Source organism: Pleurodeles waltl, chromosome 4_1, assembly GCF_031143425.1.
Source record: "Pleurodeles waltl isolate 20211129_DDA chromosome 4_1, aPleWal1.hap1.20221129, whole genome shotgun sequence".
Taxonomy (NCBI): Eukaryota; Metazoa; Chordata; class Amphibia; order Caudata; family Salamandridae; genus Pleurodeles; species Pleurodeles waltl.
The window spans coordinates 167,695,293-167,720,769 of NC_090442.1; the positions used below are offsets into that span (position 1 = coordinate 167,695,293).

At 45.3% G+C, this 25,477-nt stretch overlaps 1 protein-coding gene across 1 annotated transcript in view; it reads left to right on the forward strand.

Annotated features, from left to right (window-relative positions):
* Positions 1-25,477, forward strand: part of DENND11 (DENN domain containing 11) — a 139,223-nt gene that overhangs the window by 62,458 nt on the left and 51,288 nt on the right. The window contains exon 3 of the mRNA XM_069227973.1: positions 4,082-4,240. Coding sequence (XP_069084074.1) covers positions 4,082-4,240 — 159 coding nt within the window. The remainder of the gene's footprint in view (positions 1-4,081; positions 4,241-25,477) is intronic.

Sequence of the window (25,477 nt, forward strand, 5' to 3'; positions counted from 1 at the left end):
GGGCACCCGTTGCACCCAGAACTATGATCTCGACAGACTGGAGAAGAGGACTGAAGAAGCGCTGCCTTGCAGCACCAGAGCACGGCAAAGAGAGGCTGCATCACTGTTGACTGAACCTGGTGGCTAGCAAAGCTGAAGGGACAGTGCCTGCTGCCTCCTGCTCGTGGAGTAGTCGACTCCTGAGCCCAGCTGAAGCAAGAGGCTCCAATGGTCAATTGACTGACCTCCTGTTCACATCACAGGGTCACAATAGCTGAAGAAGCTTAATGGGGTGATTTGGTAGCCCAGATCATCATATTGCTGCTCCTTGTCGACATTCAGCACCAAGGACCATAAACTGACGCTCTAAGTTGCACCCGAGTCTGATGGACCTGGGCGAGTTGTTTGAATGCAACTTGGTCACCTAGAAGGCATGTTACTGGCCGAGGAAGGATTTGCCTTTGACAGCGCCACCAGGTGACTGGTATCGCAGTGGTGACTGGACTTCTACCAGGACCGATAGAACTTAGAGACGTCAACCCCTACAGCCAGGATCACCTCACCAATCCCGTGGACTGAGGAGTAGCTGCAGGCAGTGCTTAATTTGTGCTTGTTGTTTCCGGTGCTGAGCACCAGCACTTATTTTTGAGGGCCGGGGCTTATTCTTCTGCCTCAAACAATTGCTGCGAGCAAAAGATACATATGGGAAGGACGAATGAAGGGAAAAATGAAAAAGCGTCACAAAGGGAGAAAGTAGAAAGCTGCAAGCTGCAAGAGTTAGCTGAAGGAGCACGGAGTGGCTTTATACGGATTGAAGAGGCCCGAGATGGCTTCAGGATTACGCTGCCTCAGTATTCCATGTTCACACATTTAATTGCAGCAGCTGCGTGTTTAAGAGGAGGGCTTTGGGCACCAGCACCTTTTTATTTACAAATTAAGCACTGGCTGCAGGAAGGCTCCCGCCCACCCCCTCCCCCCACCAACATCAATTGCATCTCATCTTTGAGCAGCTTCAGCATCCTGTATTACTTGCATCAGGACCACTTCTATATGAGTCTATGAAAGGAGATAAAAGTGCCTAGAACTGACTGGCGACTGCTCCTTCCTTCATGATTACTGTTTGTGAGGACACAGTACTGGGTCTCTGCCGGAGTTGATCACCTAACGTCACTAAAAGTAACAGCATTGATACTTAGCCAAGTTTTCCTTGAAAAAAGTTTTTTAGTGTCAAATTCATTGAACTTGCCAGTGCCTGATCGTGTTCAAGTAGAAAGTGCATATTTACTTTAACTTGTAGAATCTGTATCTCTGGAACCATTTTTGTTTGGTGTCTAAAAAAAAAAATACAGCCTATTTTTATAAATTGGTGTTGTTTTTCCTTGGTGTCTTGTCAATTTTTCTTACTTATTTGTTTTGGTGCTGTTTTAAATGCTCTACACTGATTCATTTGTGAAAGCCTTGCTGCTCAGAGCCACAGCTCCCCAGGGATGAGCTAGAGGGTTTAACAAACACAACCTGATAGTCGTACAGGGATTGGTACATGTATTACACAGTGAGGTCACACAACCACACCATTAATTCACTCTATTTTCTCATACCTCATTTTACCGTTGCCCTCTCCTAAACACTAAAAGTTCCCTTAATACCCTTTACCGCTATCCACCCCTAAATCCCCTAAAATTACCATTAGCTCTCTTTACCACCACATGCACCTAAACCCTTTAAAAAAAATAACAATAATTGTTACCTACATTATAAATGTATACATGGTAAAGGTACAAATACTTACCTGGTTGGTATTTACCTACATGGTACTTACCTGCGAGTTAAAGGCTATGTTAAAGATTTTGTTGTAAAGGCTGTTTCCCTTCTTGGCATAGTGTTGGTTTAGTGTTAACACTCAAGCTCTGTATGGATAATCTCTTAACGAAATAGGGAGTTCTGGTTGCTGCTGCCTTACCTTCCCCTGAAAGTTTCATACAGTGTGGAGGTTTTAAATGCCTGTGCTTTAGATGTTTAGGAACCTAACTTTCAGTTTGGAGACTTAAAGCTAAGACACTGAATGTTGTCATGGGAGTAGCTATTGATATTGGCTGTGAAGAAATGTGTTCAGAGAGAGCACTCACTATAGCATGTGGTTCTTCCAGCACCATCAAGTGAGGGATTTGAGAGCTCCTGAAAGTCACCTAAGTTTGCCTTCCTAAGGTTCCAACTTTCAGCATAATTTATCTTTGAGATATTTGTGTAGCGGTGTCATGTGCAGACAGTCAAAAGAAGAAACCTCTCTGTGGTTGTTCATTGAGTTTTGAATTGAATTGAATTGAATTGAATCGGTATCACTTCTGCTGGTGAGAGAACGACTTATCTGGCAAAGAAACACTCTTAAGTTATTTATATCCTTTGAATTTCTTTCTCCAGAACTACAGAAGTTCACTTGTTTTAGCTTATATGGTGCTGCACATTTGGGGTTTTTTGAAAGTCCAAGCCTCTTTAGTTACTTTCTGGGTGCTGTTCACCTTCTGGAGCAACCACAGCTGTTGTGGCCACTGTCCAGACCTACAGCAATCACACAGTTGCAGCTTGCTATCTGGGCCTATGGCAGTCATGCAGTTGTAGCCCCAGGTGGGCCTAAGATGATCATACAGTAGAGTGGTCTTGTACAGTCAGCTCTCTGGATCTTCCATAGGCAGCAGGGCCTAAATTGACCTCATACCTCCTGGACAGTCACTCCTGCAGGACCAGAAAGACGTCTTCCTTATTACAGCAGTCAAGCTTCTAGGTGCTTCAGGGCAGAGCCACAGGTCCTCCAGCAGAAAGTGCAAGCTTCAGGTAATGGTGCCCTTACCTCTGGGTGACTGGCTGTAGGGCTAACACCAGCCCTGGTTGAACGGCAGTCCTTTAAGTACTCTGTGGAGCACTCCTTCCACTAGTCAGTATGGACTCTGAGGAGGACACTTGAAAGTAGAACAAGACCACTGTGTTCCAGGTCTGTTTGTTCTATATGCAGCCTTTGTGTGGGGTGATGTTTCTTACAGCAGATAGCACTGGAGCAGTTTTGCAATCTGGAACACCCACAACAGAGACATTGAGTTGTAAGGTTTCTGCAGCGGGCTGCGATCGGCCCAACTGAAGGTGCAGCCCTCACCTAGAAATGTCCTCACCTAACAAAACAGTCTGCAGTCCCACCCCTCAATCTAACCATCCATCAAAATGCAGTGCTCAGGAGGACTAATCAGCAACTCCTTGCTGGAAGAAAAAAAAAAAAAAAAGGCCTCATGTTATTTCTGCAGGTAGCCCGGTCTTTATCCTCCTCACTTCAGAGTGTGGATCTGCTCCTTCTAGCTACAGGAACGTATGCAATACACTTTCACTGTCTGGTAGAACAGTCCTCACACACCCAACTTGTGCTATACCAGTCCAGGGGCGTTCAAAATGGATCCCTCTGGCCTCCATTACTTAGGCTCACTTACAGTTTATCACGTCATGTGCTATTTGCACTCCACATGCAAGGTATACACAGGATGCCAGAGCAAGGTTATAGGCGTACTTATAATATTGGATCTTTACTTAGTTGGGCAATAGGCCTAACTCTGTAACACAAACAAAAAGTTGCTCTCACACTACTGAGGGACTCGAAAAAAACACAATATGTTGCTACCATTGCTTTATACACAACAACGAGGCCAGGGAAAGTAGTTCACTGCCCATAATAAGGATCCACTTCGTGGGCCATCAGGTCACATGACAGGTGCAGGACCTCAGATAGTCTTGGGCAGGCCTAGGCCCCTGCTGACACGCTTAGATTAGTGTGACACCAGGGCCAAACTAGGCGTTGGTGTACCAGATACATTTGCAATTGGGCACTCGGGGCAGTGGGACATGCCTGTGTACCATGCAGTACATATTCCCGCCCCAAAAGGCCCCTTCCTGAAGTATTTTTGTTTTTTGTGGTAAGACTATTTTCACAATTAAATTATGCATCTACAATCTTAGTATGTTCTATTATTATCAGAGTGTTAATTACTAGGGTAACAATCTTGTTCCTCCATTGTTTACTCTTTGTTTACTCAGCCCTAACACTGTTCATCCTTCATCTCTGCAGTTATTTTCGTAAGGGGCATTATTTCGGCTTGGCATGCTTTGCCAACATGCCAGTGGAGAGCCAGTTGGAGCGGGGCGCACGGATGAAGTCTGTGGGGATCCTTTCACCTTCTTACACACTGCTGTATCGCTACATGAACTTTCTAGAAAACCAAGTTCAGTAAGTACCACAATACTTCTATTTCTCCCTTGCATCACAGTCGTACAGTGTGTTTTTTTCTCAGATTCCAAACTCCTTGGCACTGATGCACCATGTTTGTGTCGTTTATGAAATCACACTTTTGGGAGTTACGTGTCTGGCACTTAACAGTGCTGACTTTTGCCAAAGAGGTAAATACTGCACATGAAGTACTGCCTTAATTGATTTTGCTCTGCCAAACGGGGAATGTCTGGCACTTTCATTTCCTTTTCATAGGAGCAAATAAAATGTGTTCCTACTAGCAAATAAACTTTATTCATGTGGGAGCAGACATTGAGTCATCTCATTATTGCTTGTAATAATTTTAATATTAGATCGCCAGCCCTTCTTCCCAGGGCTGCAATACCTTTTTATTCAGACAGTAACGGAATTGTACACCTTGGGTGCTGTTCTGATAATGGGTAGTATTGTATATTGCCTCTTTCATTTTTGTAATGCAAACCTGCCAAAGCATTAACTCGTTGCAGTGCTCTGTAGCTTCATCCGCAGGTTTGCAAAGGGCCCACTTGACATTTCGAAAAAGGTATGGAACTGTTGCGTTAGTATCTTAAACTATACCCCCTACCCACTGCCCACTTCAGTGTGCTTAATGTGAAGCTAAATAGTTTTAGGACTGATAAATAGAGTAAGAAGGTATTTGTCAAATAAGTGAAGATCAGTGACATGAACTCTTTTGGAAAGCTTGACTGTCAGGATCAGTGATTACTGGGAAAATCTGTTTGGTGGATGTCATATCACATCACTTTGCATTTAACCAGCTTAACATATAGTTCATGTTGCCATGGTGCCTCCACTCAACTTTCATAATGATAATTAGGAATGGGCAGAGGATAATAAAACATAGCAGTTCAGTAGAGAAAAACTCCCATGCTTCTAATATTCTCCTCATATTTGCAACCACAACTGCTTACTTATATAAATACTGAAAGCTTATTTATCAGTTTAGTGGTGTTACTTTCTTGTTGAGCGATTTAAGCAAGTTTGTAAGCCGTTTTACTGTGAACTGGTTTGCATTAGCTTTATTCCATCCCTAACAATTGAAGGATGAATATTCTGTCTAGAAGACCCCACTCACCAACATTCTGCAAGCTGTCAGAATCAACATAATCTCCTACGCCAACAGCACACAATTCAACTTCGGCCTGGACACGGACACCACCGACACACAAGCAATGTTCGAGTGCATGTCATAAGTCACCCTCTAGATTAAGGCCAACTGCCTCAAACCCAACTCTGACAAGAGTGAGGCAGTGCTTGTCGGGAAAGACCTGACTCTGTAGTTCTCAGCCTGGTGGCCATCAAAACGTTTCCCCACTCTAATTCCTTCCATGTACTTGGAAGACAGTTCTTAGCTTGACCATCGTTCAACTTAACTAGACATTCCAATAACTCCTAGAAACGCCAATTATACAGGCTCATTCACAGACTATTTTTCCTTGATGAGTTTTCTTCATAACTTCAGACTTGGAAGCTTTACTGTGAATCAACCTTTGGAAATCCATTACTGCTATTTGTACTTTTATAAACTTCTAGCCTTGAAAAAGTCAAGGATGATGGCGGAACACATGTTGGTTGTTGTATTAATATATGCAATTTGGAACATGGAATCTTCCACATTTCAATAAAAGTCACTTGATTGGACTTATCTAAGACTGACTTACAATTACCTTTGGAATTCTCTTTGAATACTTTGAGTGCTTGGTATCTTTGTAAACTCAAGCTGCTCTAGACCAATGAGAATACAGCAGCCAGACAGCCACATCTCTCTCGCCTCGGACACCGCCACTGGCTCTCCATACACAAATGTGCATAGTTCACTACACAGTTAAGGCCCCACCCACCTAAACAACTGCCTCGGCTTCCACACTCCAACCATACACCTCCTCTCTGCTAACCAACTTCTTTCTACGGTCCTTTGTATATGAAGAGCCAGAGCAGGCGGCCATGCCTTCTTGTGTCTGGCTTCTAAAGCCTGGAACATACTCCCCACCCTTCACATTAGAGCCACCAGCTCAGTTCTAGAATTCAAGAAAAAAAAATGTGGCTCTTCATACAGGACCGAGACAGGGTGACATGCAGCCCCCCCATACCCTCCTCGGTGAGTGCGCATATTACAGGTACACTTAACATAACCGAACAGGTACATAGATATGTAGATGGCATTCTTTTAGCAAGTGAGAAGCAATTCACAATTTTAGCTTTGTCTATACACCACAAGTCCAATATTAATGATTAATATTTGTACATTAAGAGGGACCTAGCAATTATTTTGGTTGTATTATATAACATAAGTAACAACGCATAACCATCATCATACTTGAGTATTTGATTGTTAATTATCAGTATCTCTATTAGAAGTAGGAGGGTTGGAGAAGGAGCTAGGTCTCACACCCACTCCAAAGAAGTGTTCTATGTATAGGTGGAAAATGGTGTCCAAGCCGTATCGAATTTGTTTAATTTGTTGTGGAATATAGCTGTTTATTTTTCATGGCATATATGGACTAAAGTTTGAACTTCACATATTGGTAGGAGGGTATAAGTGGGTAACCTCCACGTGTGTTCTGTAGTGAGCCTGGCCGCCAAAAGCATGTGTGTGATGTTTGCCCGTCATGGTGGTAAGGGTCATAGTGAGTGCTGATGCCATCTGCTGTGGCACATTAAACAAAGTGCATAATCAAGGAAGTCTACGATGATTTGTATAATCTGCTCACCCATAGGGGAAAAAATAAAAAATGTGTCAAAGGAGTTTTGACTGCAGTGCTACAACGTATTTTACTAGTATTTTTAAATAATACTTTACTAGCATCTCATTCACCATTCCTGGCTCCAGAGCTGTGACTAGAATGGTAATGCTATGAAAGGATCAGGTCTGACACATTGATGCTCAGAGTAGACCGCAAGCTCCTTTTATTAGGCAAACCTCACCCGCATCAAGCCCAACAGCCAGCAGTGACTCTTCACTTTGAAGTTCCACCCAGCTACACCAACATTTCAGGACATCACACTTCTCCCTTCATTTTTTTTTAATCCAACAAACAACAAGATAAAGGCAATAAAACAGTAAAAACTACTAATGAGAATGCCACCAGTGCAACTAGTCAATGTGCCACATAAATACACATTGTATGGGAAAAGCAACACATTAACGACTTGCAACTAAAATCTTGAAAATGTGCTTGTTCAGAACAAAATGTAAACTTTGAAATAGATGGGACTTCTGATTTGCTTGAGACTTCTCCTTCCACCACATTCCTTCCTTGACCAATGGCAGGATTCTCCCCTTGTACGCAAAGGATTCTTAGGCTTTACAGTATGCCCAACATTCGTTTGGAACTTAGGCACTCTACTCTTATTCCAGGTATTATTATCATTCATTTTTGCAGCTTTCTTAAATAATTTAAGGACTTGCATTGGGCAACAAAACTTCGACCATGACGCATGTCTGTTTAGGGTCTTAACCTTCACCAATTCACACACATTCAAGTCTAAAACGCCGGTAGCAACTTCTTTGTCATATCTTTCCTTCCTCTTACCTCGACAAAACTTCTTCTTTTTTCCCTTCCAAATCCAGCCATGACATTCAACCAAGAAAACACATGTGCTTGGTTTTCTCCCTCAGAATAACTCTGAGGCGAACTAACCGTCATAGCATGCTGACACATGTGGTATGCAAACACACATTTCTTGAACTGGTCTTTCCACGGCATGCTATTTACTCCTGCAATCTGAATTCCCTCCTTCAAGGTTTTATTAAATAACTCTATCACACAGTTTCTGGATGGTAAAGTGCACATTTTGATGCCTCACAACACACCATGTTTCTGGTAAGATGCTTCAATTTCACATGAACAGAAATCCACCCCATTGTCAGAGAATGGATTTGGGTTGAACCTCACACAGAAACAACTCTTCCAGATATCTTTCAACACTCTTCAAAGCATGTCATGTACACACATGCTTGACTTCTGGTCACTTAACAAACAAATCAACCAGCACAAACAAATTTGGGGTAGCATGTTCTTCCCCCTTGCTTGAGAATTAGTAGACCAATGGCAACTTCCTCCCACAGAGATTCAGGCATGTGCCTACTTAGCATTGGTGGCTTCTTACTTTTTAAGATTTTACCACAACACCCAGAACAACCTTCCACCATTCACCTAACTGTGACATCTATCCCATGCCACCATAAACCCTTTTTGATAGACTTCTAGCCACAGATTCTTAAACTTTTGAATATTCCCCATTTGTCTGATTGATCTGGAAACTTTTCCGTACTACCTCTGTGTGCCACAAGATGGCGCCTTGTGGCTCTGCATTGATACTGTTCCGCTCCAGTAATGACTTCCAAGCTTATTTTGGTGCCACTTCCATGTGCAAACGTAAATTGCTTTCTTTCTATGCCATCAGATGCAGATCTGGAGCTTTCTCTCAGACACTTTTATTTGCGATTTTCAACCAAATTTTTTCAGTGCGCAAGGGATGTCATCTAGAACAGGTTTTAAGCCCGCAAGGGACTGTTCAAACAGATGTCTGTGACAGATCCTCAGCAGGTGTGCCTGTGATGTATGGAATCAAGTCTTGACTTCAAGACCTGAGACCACTGTACGTTAATGAACCCATAGGCCATCAGAGGACACAAGGTGAAATGTTAAATCTCCAAGCACAGGACACCGCATCGGGACCGCTCCAAGTCCCACTACAGGTCCAAGGCTCAGTCCCGTACCTGTTTCTGGAGCTGCTCTAGAAGCTGGTCTTCATCATGCTCTGGATCTTCAGGTAAGCACAAAACATATGAATCCAAAGTCGAGATCCACTCCTCGATATTCCCACTTACATGACAGAGCTCGTAGGTAGCAACGGTTCTTCTCCCCAAGAGTGGTTTATGCACGTGGTTTCAGCACAATTTCCAGGCCCTTCAGCCATACCAGACCTAAATAGAAGAGTTCTGCTCAGCCATGCTTCAACTGTTCGGATCTCTACAGACTTCCTCTGGCACACCTTCAGGCTCCATGATGCAGAGTGACCCTTCTCCTGGATTACTGCTGGCAGGTTCAGCCTCAGTACCTCAGGATCCCCTGAGCAGCTTGTGCTTGTGTAACAGTGCTGCCACTGGCACCCACCATTTTGCTTGGCCTAGCAACGCCAGTGCTGTCTTCGGCTCCCGAATTGGTAGCCTCCATCATCCTTTACAATACCGACTCAACACCATTCCTACTTTGACCGAAATCACAACCAAATCTGAACGAGGTCCGTTAGCTTTAGCTCAAGGCAGACAACGTTCTCTCCATTCCCTATTTGGAACAAATTCAGACAGTTATGGTGAACAGGGTAATGATTTTTCTCGTCTAATGGGCTCAATAGGCCACCGAAAAGAGTGCTATTCTCTCCTCCAGGGCCAGCCACCAAAGAATTGGCTTCCTACGCCATGGTTATACATAGGGTGGCAGAAGTGCTTGACCTCTACTTGACCACCATGGAGGTGAAAACAAATGTACTGACGGGAGTCATGGTCTGCTGGCCAGACTGCTTCTGAGCCTCTTCTCCAATTCAATGATGCACTGACCGATACTGTCCTAGGAGCTTGGGTTAAGCCTTGTACGGGTCCTCCTGTGAACTGTCAGATTGCCTGGTGTGACTGTACTGCTAGGGCGACCTGGCCTTTGTGTCCCAGCACCCCTTTCTGGATAGGCTTGTGGTGCGAGCTCCCACTAGCCAGATAAACCCCATCAATTTTCTATCCACTCAGACTGATGGGTACCCGAGAGAGTAGAAATGATTGGGTTGATGTTCTCAGTTAGCTTGGACCTCCACTCAGTTAATGTCTGCTGGGTCACTACACCCATGCCCTTTGGGACTTGGTGGCGAAAGTCCTCCCCAGGGTTCCTGAAGATCTTCGTCCTGTCCTCTCACAGGCTATTCAGGAAAGTTGTTATGTGGCCAAGTAGATGATTCATTGTGGTTGGGATACCACAGATTCTGTTGTGTGGGCTATAGGCACAAGTGTTGCCATTCGTCGCCATTTATGGCCTTCATGCACTGGGTTCCCAGACAGCGTCCAGTCTTCCCTAATGGATATGCCACTTTATGTGGCTCACTTGTTTGGTGACCAGGCTGACTATGCCCTTGAGAGCTTTGAGAGAGTAGGGCTACAGTTCGCTCTCAGCCTCTCTACCCTGCCTCACCAGCAGCAGCAATTCCGCCAGTCCTTTCATGGCTTCAGAAGAGGCATTCCCTGCCGTCAGCGTTGTCCTTTCTTTTGTTCTCAAAACATATTCTGCTGTTTATCCAACGACTGACTGAAGACCATCCCTCCCTTTTGCTGCAGAAAGTGCTGGCCCAAGAACAGTCTGAGTCTTTGGCCCAGTTTAGATATGAGCCTTCTCAATCTCTTCCTCCAGAAGAACAAATTCAAGTTACGCACAAATCTTGTTCACTGATAACCCTGTAGACTGTATGGAGGTACTGGACCTGCAGGATGCCCGTCTCCATATCTTCACGTGGTCGGCACATTGGTGCTACCTGAGGTTCATGATTGGAGAGGAGCATTTCCAGTTTGCTGTGCACCCTCTTTTGGTCTCACTGGCTCCCTTCCAGTGTTCACAAAAGTGATGGTGGTGGCAGTCGTCCGCGAACTCCTGTTATCTTTGGGGTTTACTATAAACGTGCCAAAGTCACACCTGACTCCTTCTCAGTTGATTCCCTTCATCAGAGCCATTCAGGACACATTTCAGTTTTGTGCCTTTCACCTTGGAAAGAGAGTCCAGTACATTCAGGCTAGCCTCTGTGCTGGATTTCAGTGAGGTCTACTCTGAGGCTCCTGGTACTGATGGCCTCCTGCATCCTTCTGGTAGAGCATGCCCCATGGCATATGCAGCCTCTTCAGGGGTGTAGGAAAGTGCCGGTTTTGACATGGTCACCCCTACTTTTTGCCATAGTACTGATGCTTTTCGACTAAATTGCACTGGGTTCCTACTGACCCAGCTCCCAGTGCCAGTGCTCTTTCCCTTAAAACATGGTAAATATCTAATTGTAACCCAGTTGGCAAGGACTTTAGTACCCCGTAAGTCCCTAGTAAATGGTACAGTGGTAGCTAGGGCATGGGTCCTAAAGAGGGTCCCCGAGGGCTACTGCATGTATTAGGCCACCCTAAGGGACCCATACACACACAGACTGCTATTGCAGAATGGGTGAAATAGTGCAAACCGTTTTGAAAACACAACATTGCACAGACCCTGTGTGCAGTGCCCATACCCACTGCATTTAATGTATGTATGTCCCCCCTACAGGAGGCCTTGGAGCCCTAAGGCATGGGCAGATAGGCCCCTGTAATGTCTAGTTCTATTGCTATATATTGCAGGTGATCATGCAGCCATCTTAATTTAAGGACATGTACTGGGCACTGGTCATTACGAGTTGCCCAGTTACATAAAGTCTGCACTGAAATTAATGGTGTGTGGTATCAAGCTCCTTGTCTTAATAAATCTGTATTGATGCCAGTACCAGACTTATTATGACATGTACCCAGAGGGCACCTTATAAGTGTCCCCTGAAAACCTATTAGCCCCCTAGTCTGCTGGCTGACTGGTATTGACCAGCCTGCCACCACAGACTAGTTTCTGACCCCCACCAGGTGAGAACACACGCTCTCAGACGCCAGAAACAACTCCTGCTCTGGAGGAAGGCAATCACACATCCTCCCACAGCATGGCTAGCGATTTTAGCATATCCGAGCCAGGGGCTTCAAAGCCCTTGCCACCTTTGATATGGAACCCTAACTTCCCCACAGACCTGGACAATGCCACCCCCTGCCTTGAGACCCATTTGGCACCAGAGCAGGCGGAAAATTAGATATTTAGGAGGCTTGTTGCACTTCTAGGCTAGTCACACCACTAAGGTGGGCTACCTGAAGTGTACAGCCAAGAAAGGGTTTCACCATCTTCTTTTTGTGTGAATCTAAGAACTCTGGGTCAGGAATTTGCCTGCTCTCTACAGGAGGTGGTCATGTAGGGGGTGTAGTCACCTCAGGAGTAAGTAGCCCTAGATTCAGTATTTAGGGTCCCACTGACACCGGGAATTCAGATTAGTTTACCTGGGAACCAAAGAAGGACAAAGAGCAGTCACTGTGAGGGGGAAAAAGGGACTTACCCCAATCTTGGCGCCAAACCTTGCCTTGCGGCTGGGACCTCAACAGTTGCACAGACTCCTCCAAAAGCTGTGCATCCTCAGCCAACACTTAGAGGTCCGCCCAGCACTTCAACACCAAGCTAACATCTTCTTTGGGGTGGAGGAGTCATCCCCCTGTATCTGCAGGTACAGACTGCATCTACCCGGTACGTCATTTTGCTGACCATCGGGCCCACCGAGAGCACATCTCACCAGAAAGAGGTTGTTGTGAGTCCAGGAGATCAACGCTGTCGCTTCACCAAGTCTCGAGGTGCTGACCCCACCAGGAGCCTGTCAGTACCAATACCCCGAGCACCGGGGCCCTTGCATCTACCAAGACTTCTCACGTGTCCATTCCGGACACCACTAATGGTGACCCCCGACCTGCCATCAAGGGATGTCCGGATCCATGAGGTCTTTGTAGAGAGTGGCCCTGATGCCCTGTTTTCTCCCCCTCTCCAGGTCACCAAAGTCAAGTGAGAGCCTCTACTACGCCAAACCAAATACCTTAGCAAACTCTCCCCCTCCGCCCCCGGGTTCTTGGAAACAGACCGTGTTCATGTGCTCCAGGGATCCACAAGAGCCGAGCCCCCCTTTGGGTTCTGCCGGCCTTGTCCCCAGCCCCCACTTGCATCCTTTCTTTTCCAGTTACTCCTTTCATAGTCTTTCACGTGTAGCTGTCAAGGCTACCAACACAACCAGCACCTCTGCACACGGACACACCAAGGCAGGTAAAACTAAACTGCTTGTGGATCCTTGGACCTTGGTCCCTTTGCAACTTGAGTCCTAGAAAGCACCCTACAAAAATGTTTGCAAGTATATCTATGCAGTGTATGTTTTCCCCGATAGGATAACATTACTGCATTTGAGGCATATGCCTCAAATTTGACTGCTGTGCTATATTTTTTTTTTTACTGTAAAAAAAAAAAAAAAATCTAGAACGCCTAAAGTACTTATCCAATATTGATTACCTTGGTGTCTAAACTTGCATATAAGTGTATATCTTATGTATTAACTGTGTGTGTAAAACAAATGCTAAACACACTCCTCTGATACGCCTATGCTGCTCAACCACACTACCGCAAATAGAGCACTTGATTGTTAAAGTAAGCCCCTGTAAACCAATAAGTGTCGTCTGGACTTTTTCATGGTGTACCCCTATATTGATACACTACATGAAAAGCCAGCTTTCTACAAGAGGGGAACTGAAGTCCCAGTAGGCTTAACATCTAAGAAGCTTTTTCCGACCATGTTCCGATTTCAGAGGAGTCTGTAGAAGATCGGCAGTGGTGGCTACTGGACCGTAATTGGGTCAGTAGCAGACCCCTCCTTTCCCCATCCAGACATGACAGTGTTGACCGATGCATCGCTTCTGCATTGGGGCAGCCACCTGGGAGAGGTGGAGATATGGAGTTGGGACTCCACATCATCCTTCTGGAGCTCAGGGCCATCTGTTTGGCAATGAAAGCCTTCCTGCCATCCACGAAAAGGAGGCTGGTACAGGTGCTCACCAACCACACCACTGCCACTTGGTACTGCAACAAGTTAGACAGCGTGGGGTCTCGGACTCTGTGCCAAGAGGCCTTGCACCTCTCAACTACTAGGGCAACCTTTCTTCCACAAGGAATTTTCCTGGTGATGAACCTCCTGCAGGACCGTTGAATGCCTGGGTGGACAAGCTCAGACGTTGGTGCCTAGTGGAACAAGATTGGCAGGTGCATCGAGAGGTGGCGCAAGTTCTCTTCTGTGAATGGGGGGAAAACCTTAGCTCGATCTATTAGCCACCGCTGAGATCACACAATGTCAGCACTTCTGCATGTTGGAGTTTCCTAGGCATCTCTGGGATACTTTCCACCTTGGCTGTAACTCGTGACTCCTGTATTCCTTTTTTTGCCTATACCACTCCTGCCCTGAGTTCTCAAGAAGATCAGGGCAGACCATGTCAAAGCCATCCAAGTGACTTCAGACTGGGCTCAGAGTGTGGTATCTCCTTGGCTTGAGCATCTGATAAGGCTACCCTTCTGGGAGGCTGTGGTGTTGTAGCAAAGCAGTTTGGTCCGCCACCCCAGCTTTCACATTTTCCGACCATTCATACGTGGAGATTGAGCAGTGACAGCTCTACACCTTTGACTTTTCTCATGAGGTGGTTAATGTTATCTTAGTAACCAGGCGTTCCTCAACATTTATGCCTGTTGTTGGGATAAATTTGTGGTGTGGTGCAGCACTCGCCAGATTGACCTCCTCCAGGCCAGGCTTGCCGACGTCTTACTGTTAATTCTGTTTCTTTCCCAGCAAGGCCTTTTTCTGGGTACAGTTAAATGTTATCTTTCAGCCCTCATAGCCTTCTTATGGTTGCCTGACCAGCCCTCTTTATTTAATTCACCTCTTATGATGTGTGTGTTTTTTTTTTTTTAAAGGGCTGAAACATATGTTTTCCCCTTCTCCTTTTGTGTTGTTTCAGTGGGACTGCAACCACTTATCTGATGTGCCCTCCATTCAAGCTGCTCCACAGTTCGCCCTTACGGCTCCTCACCATTAAAACTGTTGCCACCACCTCAGCACAGTGTATGAGTGAGCTTCTGGCTTTGTGCATTCATGCACTTTGCACCACATTTTTCCCCTGACAAGCTAGTGCTGCATACTAGGGCATCTTTTTCCCCAAAGTTGTGACACTGTTCCATGTTGGCCCTTTGCTTGGCCTTTAAGAGAGTGCTCAGCTTCTGCGTCAGACACACCAGTGATTACCAGGTGGACAATCAGCTCTTTGTGGGGTTTGTGGAAGTGGAAAAAAACAAGGCTATGCAGTAGCCCAACATCTTATGCCCGATCATGCTTTGCATTAAGATCTATGCACTGACAAAGAGCCATTCTCCTGAAGGGCTGCATGCCCATTCCACCAGGACCAAAAAGCTGCTTCCGCTGTGTTGGCATAAAGAGTCCTTGTCCTAGGAATATGCCAGGCAGCTATTGCCTGGACTGCTAAGTCCACCGAGAAGGACACTTTGCCTGCTCGGTCTTGCAGGACTTTCTGGTTTGGGTCCATCCACAGCCTTCCTGCTATTGGGGACTAATATGGTATCTCATCGAAAGATTAGGAATCTGTGACTATAAATTTCTATAAGAACAAGTTACTTACCTTTTGATGACGCTTTTTCTGGTAGTCTTATATAGCCAAAGATTCCTCACTGATCCTCCCATCCCCCTGTTGTGTATTTAAACCTTTTGTGATAAGATCCCAAGTCTAAGAATCTGCACACTGTCTATCAATTTGCTTTTGGTGGTCTGGAGGTGCAGACAGTCTTGAAAGCCACTGTCCACAGCATTCAGCCGTTGCGGCTCTATAGGCCCACACGTCATTTCGGGAGCAGAACAGCATCGGTTCAGAGGCACAACCTTATGATTTGAAGCAGAGTCTGACCCCAGAGGAATGCTCAAAAGTTGAAGGATCTGCAGCAAGATAGTCTCTACCAGAAAGAGCGTTACCAAAGGTAAGTAACTTGTTCATCTGACCCACTTTTTAGTTTTGCTGATGTCCAAATGTCCTGTGTGTGCTAGTTCCACAAGCTTATCCTTTATGGATTAGTGGTGGGATTAGTCTAGTTACTCTGAACAACAATCCATCCCTCTCATTTATTTCCTCATGTACATTCAAGAAAGGTCTCCGCATCTCACTCTCCTTTTCACTTTGTTCCAATCTTGTCTCAACCTTGTTATGTTAAAATGATTTGTAAAGGGCAGCGAATACCTGGAGGTATCTTGGCGCTGCTTTAAAATATCTGAGGATGAAGTTAAAAGGTAGGTTCCTAACACTTTAAAAAGCCATGTTTTCAAAGCTTTCCAGAAAGGCCAGAGGTCTGGGATAGATTTATTATGAGCCGGAAGGGTGTAGTATGTCTGAAGGTTGGAACAATTGTATTATTTGCGTTGAGAGAGCGCTAATGTCTGGTTGGGCGATATCGGATGAAACTCTGCTGTAAATGTTTCGGGCCTATACCATGGAGGGCCTTATGAGTGATACATAAGGCCTTCAAGATAATTCTCTGTCTGACCGGTAGCCAATGGAGCTCACTTAAAGCTTTTCTGGCGGATTGAAATTTAGGGATGCCCATGAGCAAACGTGCTGCTGTATTCTTAAGGACTTGGGGTTTAGTGAGGAATTGTTGACTATTTAAAAATAGCCAATTGCAGTAATCGTGACTAGTGCCGTCATAACTGTTTTCTGTAATGTCATGAGATAAGGTAGAATTTTCTTTACTGTTTTGATAAAGAAGGCAGACGATGTGACAGCTTTATCGTCCGTTTGCACTCCCAGGTTTTTTGCTTTCTTAACGGGTTCAGGGGATTACCTAGTTCTTGAAGCCACCAGCCTGGGGACGAGAAAGAAGTGTTGTTGGATCATCATTGTAGGACACTTTCTTCCACTCACTCTCTGTTCGTTTTGTGACTAATAGTGTTGTTTCACTCATTCATCAACGCATCCAACTCACCCAGGTGCAGTCCGTCTTGCTCAATGCAAAGCAATCTCGACAGTGATCAACATTACGTATGCGAGGTAACTATTCCACCACAAATGAGAATTCTTGTAAATCAATGACCCAACAACAACAAAAAATCAAGCTCCTTCTAACGTTTCACCCCACAAAAAAACTTCTGAATTTCTTCAAGGCTCAGTGCACAGCAGACACCTCTTTCTCAATAATAGAATAGCACTCATCCAGCTCTCTCAATGACAGACTGGCAAACACAAATGTCACCTTTTCTCCGTGATACCTCTGCATGAGAATAGCACCAATTTGTTTTAAGCTTGCAATAATAATGACATTAGTATTGAGTACAAAGGCTGAAGGTTCAGGGTATTTTGTAGGCACCTTTTAGTCTCCAAGAATTCCAACTCAAACTCATTTGACCCCTTATAAGACACACTTTTGTTTTTAAACAGCCATCTTATTGCTTGCGTTCTCTTCGACAGACCTGGATTAAAACATTTGTAGAACTCCAACATACTAAAATAAGATAAGTCCACTTTTTACAACTGGCAGAGACATTTTGCTTATGGCATCCACCATTGCCTTCTTTGGCTGTACAACATCCACAGACTTGTACCCAGATATTATACATCACTTGCACTTTTCTGCCTTCGGGATTAAGTCTCTTTGATAGAAAGGTGCGAAACCTGCCTCAGCCTTTCATTATGTTCCTCCCACGGATTCCCACCACCAACACATTGTCTTGCGTTGACCCACACTATCGGTGTCTTCTAGCAAATCTTCAATTTTCCATTGGAAAAACTGATGAAGCAAGCACCAAACCAAAAAACATACACCTACATTTTAAGTGGTGTAATGAAGGCTGCAAGTTCCTGTGTCTCCTTGTGCAGATGCATGCACCTGTTGATAGGCAAAAGCCATATCCACCACCGCCTTATTAAATACCCTTAAATCAACACAAAGGCAAATCTCATCATTGGCCATCTTCACACCACAATTGGTGCCAACCACTCACTTGCTTCAGTTGGCGGAATCGCCCCTTCCTTCACTAAATTATTAAATTTACCTTTCACCAGATCTTGTACCCCAACCGGAACGGTCTAAACTTGGAGAGACTTTGTTCAGCACTACTTTTAAACATTATATTGTGCAAATAAGACCTGAAACCTACTGTCTCATTCCGGAAAGCCTCTGGAAAATCACCAACAGCATTCATAACAGCTAACACTGATCTCCTGTACTTGTACCTGTTGTCTCATATTGTGGTCTAGGTACACCCCTAAATCCTTCTCTGTTCTGCCTTTCAGAGAATATCATCACCTCTTTCAGAAACAGCATGTTCGATGGCATCTGTCGCTGTAGATACGCATGTTCTGCAATAGCTCGCCATCTGGTGTTGGGCCGGAGTGTTACAAGTTGTTTTTCTTCGAAGAAGTCTTTCGAGTCACGGGACCGAGTGACTCCTCCTTTTGTCTCCATTGCGCATGGGCGTCGACTCCATCTTCGATTGTTTTTTTTCCGCCATCGGGTTCGGACGTGTTCCTGTCGCTCCGAGTTTCGGAACGGACAATTAGCTAATTTCGGAAGATTTTCGTCGGTATTGTTGCGTTCGGGATCGGCGTACTTACATTCAACACCGCATCGAAGATCGAAGAGCTCCGGTGCCCTTCGGGGTAGTTTTTCGATCCTCCGTCGGGGCCTGGTCGGCCCGACCGCGTGCTGAAGAACGCCGATGGAACGGACCCCGTTTCGTTTCTGCCCCAAATGCCACAATAAATACCCCTACACAGACCAACACTTGGTCTGCAACCTGTGCCTGTCACCTGAGCACAGCGAAGACACCTGCGAGGCCTGTCGTGCGTTCCGGTCCCGAAAAACACTCCGAGACCGTCGAGCCAGAAGACTTCAGATGGCGTCCGCACCGACAGCCCAACGGGAGTTCGAGGAACAGGAAGAGGAAGGTACCTTCTCGATCCAAGACTCAGACTCCGAAGGATTCGACGATACACAAACCGTGAGTAAGACGTCGAAAACCACACACAGAAACATTTACAAGGCCCAGGGGACGCCACTGCCACCAGGCCATGGCTCGACCCATAAATTCGGTGACCGACCGTCGGCACCGAAAAAGGCCCAAACAGTGCCGAGATCGTCCGACTCCGGTCGAGACACCGGCACGCAGCCTTCTCGGGACCGAGAAAGTGCTGGAGACAAGCCTCGACACCGAGATGCCGGTGTGGACACGGCTCGACGCCGAGACAGCGGCACCGAAACAGATCGACGCCGAGAGGTTTCGGCCCCGAAAAGGAAAAAAGTCACCTCGGAGCCGAAAAAACACGCAGACAAAGTTTCGATGCCGAAACAAACTGCAAGCGACCCAGCTTCAGGCTCTTATACAGAAGAGCACTCGCTAACCTCCCAAATGCAGAAGCATAGGTTTGAGGAAGAGCTACAAGCAACTGATGTGGACCATACGCAAAAGCGTATCTTCATTCAGCAGGGGACAGGAAAAATAAGCACCCTTCCCCCCATTAGGAGAAAGAGGAGGTTGGAGTTCCAGACGGAACAAACACCACAACCAAAAGTGGTGAAAAGAGTTACACCACCACCCTCTCCTCCGCCCGTGATTGACGTTTCACCAGCACAAACTCCATCACACTCCCCAGCTCACACCACCATGAGCCAGGGTGACCAAGATCAGGACGCATGGGACCTATACGACGCCCCAGTGTCAGATAACAGCCCGGAGGCATACCCTACAAAGCCATCTCCACCAGAAGACAGCACCGCGTACTCTCAGGTGGTGGCTAGAGCAGCACAATATCACAATGTAAGCCTCCACTCAGAACAGGTCGAGGATGATTTCTTGTTCAACACACTCTCCTCCACCCACAGCTCATACCAAAGCCTGCCTATGCTCCCTGGTATGCTCCGGCACGCAAAAGACATATTTAAGGAGCCGGTCAAAAGTAGGGCAATCACACCAAGGGTGGAAAAAAAGTATAAGCCGCCTCCTACGGACCCGGTTTTCATCACTACACAGCTGCCACCAGACTCTGTTGTTGTAGGAGCAGCTAGGAAAAGGGCCAACTCCCACACATCTGGAGATGCACCACCCCCAGATAAAGAAAGCCGCAAGTTCGATGCAGCTGGTAAGAGAGTCGCAGCACAAGCTGCAAACCAGTGGCGCATCGCGAACTCCCAGGCACTACTTGCGCGCTATGACAGAGCCCACTGGGACGAGATGCAACATCTCATTGAACATCTGCCCAAGGACTTACAAAATAGGGCAAAGCAAGTGGTCGAGGAAGGACAGACCATTTCCAACAACCAGATCCGCTCCTCCATGGACGCTGCAGATACAGCTGCACGGACAATTAATACATCTGTAACTATCAGAAGGCATGCATGGCTCCGAACGTCTGGATTTAAACCAGAGATTCAACAAGCAGTTCTCAATATGCCTTTTAATGAAAAAGAACTGTTCGGTCCACAAGTGGACACAGCGATTGAGAAACTCAAAAAAGATACGGACACTGCCAAAGCCATGGGCGCACTCTACTCCCCGCAGAGCAGAGGGAATTACAGCACATTCCGTAAAACGCCCTTTCGAGGGGGGTTTCGAGGTCAAAGCACACAAGCCAGCACCTCACAAGCCACACCGTCCAGTTACCAGGGACAGTATAGAGGAGGATTTCGGGGACAATATAGAGGAGGGCAATTCCCTAGAAATAGAGGAAGATTTCAAAGCCCCAAAGCCCCTACTACTAAACAGTGACTCACAGGTCACTCACCCCCTCCACACAACACCAGTGGGGGGAAGAATAGGTCATTATTACAAAGCATGGGAGGAAATCACTACAGACACTTGGGTTCTAGCAATTATCCAACATGGTTATTGCATAGAATTTCTACAATTCCCTCCAAACATACCACCAAAAGCACAAAATTTAACAACACACCATTCCAATCTCCTGGAGATAGAAGTGCAGGCACTATTGCAAAAGAATGCAATCGAATTAGTGCCAAACACACAAATAAACACAGGAGTTTACTCACTGTACTTTCTGATACCAAAGAAGGACAAAACACTGAGACCAATCCTAGACCTCAGAGTAGTGAACACTTTCATCAAATCAGACCACTTCCACATGGTCACACTACAAGAAGTATTGCCATTGCTAAAACTGCACGACTACATGGCAACTTTAGACCTCAAGGATGCTTATTTCCATATACCAATACACCCATCGCACAAGAAATACCTAAGGTTTGTATTCAAAGGAATACATTACCAATTCAAGGTACTGCCTTTCGGATTAACAACCGCACCAAGAGTCTTTACCAAATGTCTAGCGGTAGTCGCAGCACACATAAGAAGGCAGCAGATACATGTGTTCCCATATCTAGACGACTGGCTAATCAAGGCCCATTCGTTAATAGAGTGCTCAAATCACACAAATCATATCATACAAACCCTCTTCAAACTAGGGTTCACCGTCAATTTCACAAAATCCAAAATTCTGCCACGCAAGGTACAACAATACCTGGGAGCCATAATAGACACATCAAAAGGAGTAGCCACTCCAAGTCCACAAAGAATTCAAAATTTCAACACCCTCATACAACGCATGTATCCAACACAAAAGATACAAGCAAAGATGGTATTACAACTCCTAGGCATGATGTCATCATGCATAGCCATTGTCCCAAACGCAAGACTACACATCAGGCCCTTACAACAATGCCTAGCATCACAGTGGTCTCAAGCACAGGGTCACCTTCTAGATCTGGTGTTAATAGACCGCCAAACTTACCTCTCGCTTCTGTGGTGGAACAACATAAATTTAAACAAGGGGCGGCCTTTCCAAGACCCAGTGCCACAATACGTAATAACAACAGATGCTTCCATGACAGGGTGGGGAGCACACCTCGATCAACACAGCATACAAGGACAATGGAACGTACATCAAACAAAACTGCATATCAATCACCTAGAACTTCTAGCAGTTTTTCAAGCACTAAAAGCTTTCCAACCAATAATAGTTCACAAATACATTCTCGTCAAAACAGACAACATGACAACAATGTATTATCTAAACAAGCAGGGGGGGACGCACTCCACGCAGTTAAGCCTGCTAGCACAAAAAATTTGGCATTGGGCAATTCACAACCAAATTCGCCTAATTGCACAGTTTATACCAGGGATACAAAATCAACTCGCAGACAATCTCTCTCGAGATCACCAACAGGTCCACGAATGGGAAATTCACCCCCAAATTCTGAACACTTATTTCAAACTCTGGGGAACACCTCAGATAGACTTGTTTGCGACAAGGGAGAACGCAAAATGCCAAAACTTTGCATCCAGATACCCACACAAACAATCCCAAGGCAATGCCCTATGGATGAACTGGTCAGGGATATTTGCTTACGCTTTTCCTCCTCTCCCTCTCCTTCCTTACCTGGTAAACAAACTCAGTCAAAGCAAACTCAAACTCATATTGATAGCACCAACTTGGGCAAGGCAACCCTGGTACACAACGCTGCTAGACCTATCAGTGGTACCCTGCATCAAATTGCCCAACAGGCCAGATCTGTTGACACAGCACAACCAAAAGATCAGACACCCAGATCCAGCATCGCTGAATCTAGCAATCTGGCTCCTGAAATCCTACAATTCGGGCACTTACAACTTACCCAAGAATGTATGGAAGTCATAAAACAAGCAAGAAGGCCATCCACCAGGCACTGCTATGCAAGTAAATGGAAGAGGTTTGTTTGCTACTGCCATATTAATCAAATACAACCATTACACACAACTCCAGAACATGTAGTGGGTTACTTGCTTCACTTACAAAAATCTAACCTAGCTTTCTCTTCCATTAAGATTCACCTTGCAGCAATATCTGCATACCTGCAAACTACCTATTCAACTTCCCTATATAAAATACCAGTCATTAAAGCATTCATGGAGGGCCTTAGGAGAATTATACCACCAAGAACACTACCTGTTCCTTCATGGAACCTAAATGTTGTCCTAACTAGACTTATGGGTCCACCTTTTGAACCCATGCACTCCTGCGACATACAGTTCCTAACCTGGAAGGTGGCATTTCTCATCGCCATTACTTCCCTAAGAAGAGTAAGCGAGATTCAGGCGTTTACTATACAGGAACCTTTTATACAACTACACAAAAATAAAGTCGTCCTAAGGACCAATCCTAAATTTTTGCCAAAGGTTATTTCACCGTTCCATCTAAATCAAACAGTGGAACTTCCAGTGTTCTTTCCACAGCCAGATACCGTAGCTGAAAGGGCACTACATACATTAGATGTCAAAAGAGCATTAATGTATTACATTGACAGAACAAAAAACATCAGAAAGACTAAACAACTCTTTATTGCATTTCAAAAACCTCACGCAGGAAACCCAATTTCAAAACAAGGTATAGCCAGATGGATAGTTAAATGCATCCAAATCTGCTACCTTAAAGCTAAACGACAGCTGCCCATTACACCAAGGGCACACTCAACCAGAAAGAAAGGTGCTACCATGGCCTTTCTAGGAAACATCCCAATGCAAGAAATATGTAAGGCAGCCACATGGTCTACGCCTCACACATTCACCAAGCACTACTGTGTAGACGTGTTATCCGCACAACAAGCCACAGTAGGTCAAGCCGTATTAAGGACATTATTTCAGACTACTTCCACTCCTACAGGCTGATCCACCGCTTTTGGGGAAATAACTGCTTACTAGTCTATGCAGAACATGCGTATCTACAGCGACAGATGCCATCGAACTGAAAATGTCACTTACCCAGTGTACATCTGTTTGTGGCATCAGTCGCAGTAGATTCGCATGTGCCCACCCGCCTCCCCGGGAGCCTGTAGCAGTTTGGAAGTTACCTTCAATTATTTATATATGTATCATCTCAACCTTAAATAGGTGCATACTTAGTCACTCCATTGCATGGGCACTATTACTACAATTCAACTCCTACCTCACCCTCTGCGGGGAAAAACAATCGAAGATGGAGTCGACGCCCATGCGCAATGGAGACAAAAGGAGGAGTCACTCGGTCCCGTGACTCGAAAGACTTCTTCGAAGAAAAACAACTTGTAACACTCCGGCCCAACACCAGATGGCGAGCTATTGCAGAACATGCGAATCTACTGCGACTGATGCCACGAACAGATGTACACTGGGTAAGTGACATTTTCATTATTTTTGCTTTGATATCCTATTCTTAAATTCTAGGTTGCCATAAAAGCCCCCCCCCCAAATACGAATTTACTGCCCCCCATAACCACTTGGCTTCACATCCAGAGCATTTATATCTTCAAATTTCCATTCAATTTCTGGTAAGTATCATGGGAGATTGTCAGGCAGGAACAGGGATTAGAAAACATTCTTACCTCCATACCTTTCAATCTCACCAGCTCACACAGGTTGGCGCACAAACTGCTGTATAACAATTACACCACAACGTGACTTCATACGTTTTCCTCGATAGTGCAAAAGACCTAGAACACTTCATAAAGTGTCCCTTTCTCCCACAATTTTTGCAGCTGGCCTTTAGACCTGGGCAGTCCTCAAAGCTGGCCATCTGACCACACTTGTAACACATACCTTTTGACTTTTCCGGTGCTATCTTTGTATGTACCCTCACTTTTTCCTGCTTCTCCTTCATTCCAATTGTTACACTCCCTTGAACTTTAGCAAAGAATATTTCCGAATTTCGGAAACATATGCTCCACTCTCTTTGCAATCGATAATACTACAGACAAAGGGGGCTCATCCTTAACCATAGTTTCTACCATAGCCTCCCATCTTTACAATTTAGCAGAAACTGTTCACTTACGCGTTCCTCACATAGTGCACCAAATTTATACATAGCACCATGGTTTTGTAGACTCGTCCCTTATTCCTCTATACTCTCACCCTATGCTGTTTTCCAAAAATAGTAACGCTCTAGAAGTGTGCTTATATACGGTAAATAGTGTATATTCTATTTCTTAATACAAATTAATGGTTAACTCAGACCCTGTGTGTCTTCTGCACTTAAACTCTGGTAACACTCTCAAACACCTCCTGTCATTCCACCGCCAAACATTTCACTAAAAGAGCAACCTACATATCCATTGTAAAACTGTTCAGAAGAACATGAATGCAATTCAGAAATACTTTTTTCTCCTTGGACCACTCATCTTGCGCCTCAGGAAAAAGGTTGATGCTGTAATGTTCTGCATTCTCCTAACTACCACCAAGAGCCCAAAGTGGCATCGATAAGTATAGGTTATGTCTAATCAGTAACGGGTAAGTGCCCAAAGGTGTGCCTGTCACTGTTACAAATGCCACCATATGACAGGCAGAACACTCCTTGGCAGGGGAATGGTGTGAGCCTGTCACTGGTTCAGAAATGCATCACAAATGAACTGCCAGACCCAAACCTATAAAATTGCCAAACCCTTTCCCCGAATGAACATAGCAAGAGTATCCATTTCTGGCAACGCTCTATTCACTGCTGTATGCCAGTCACAA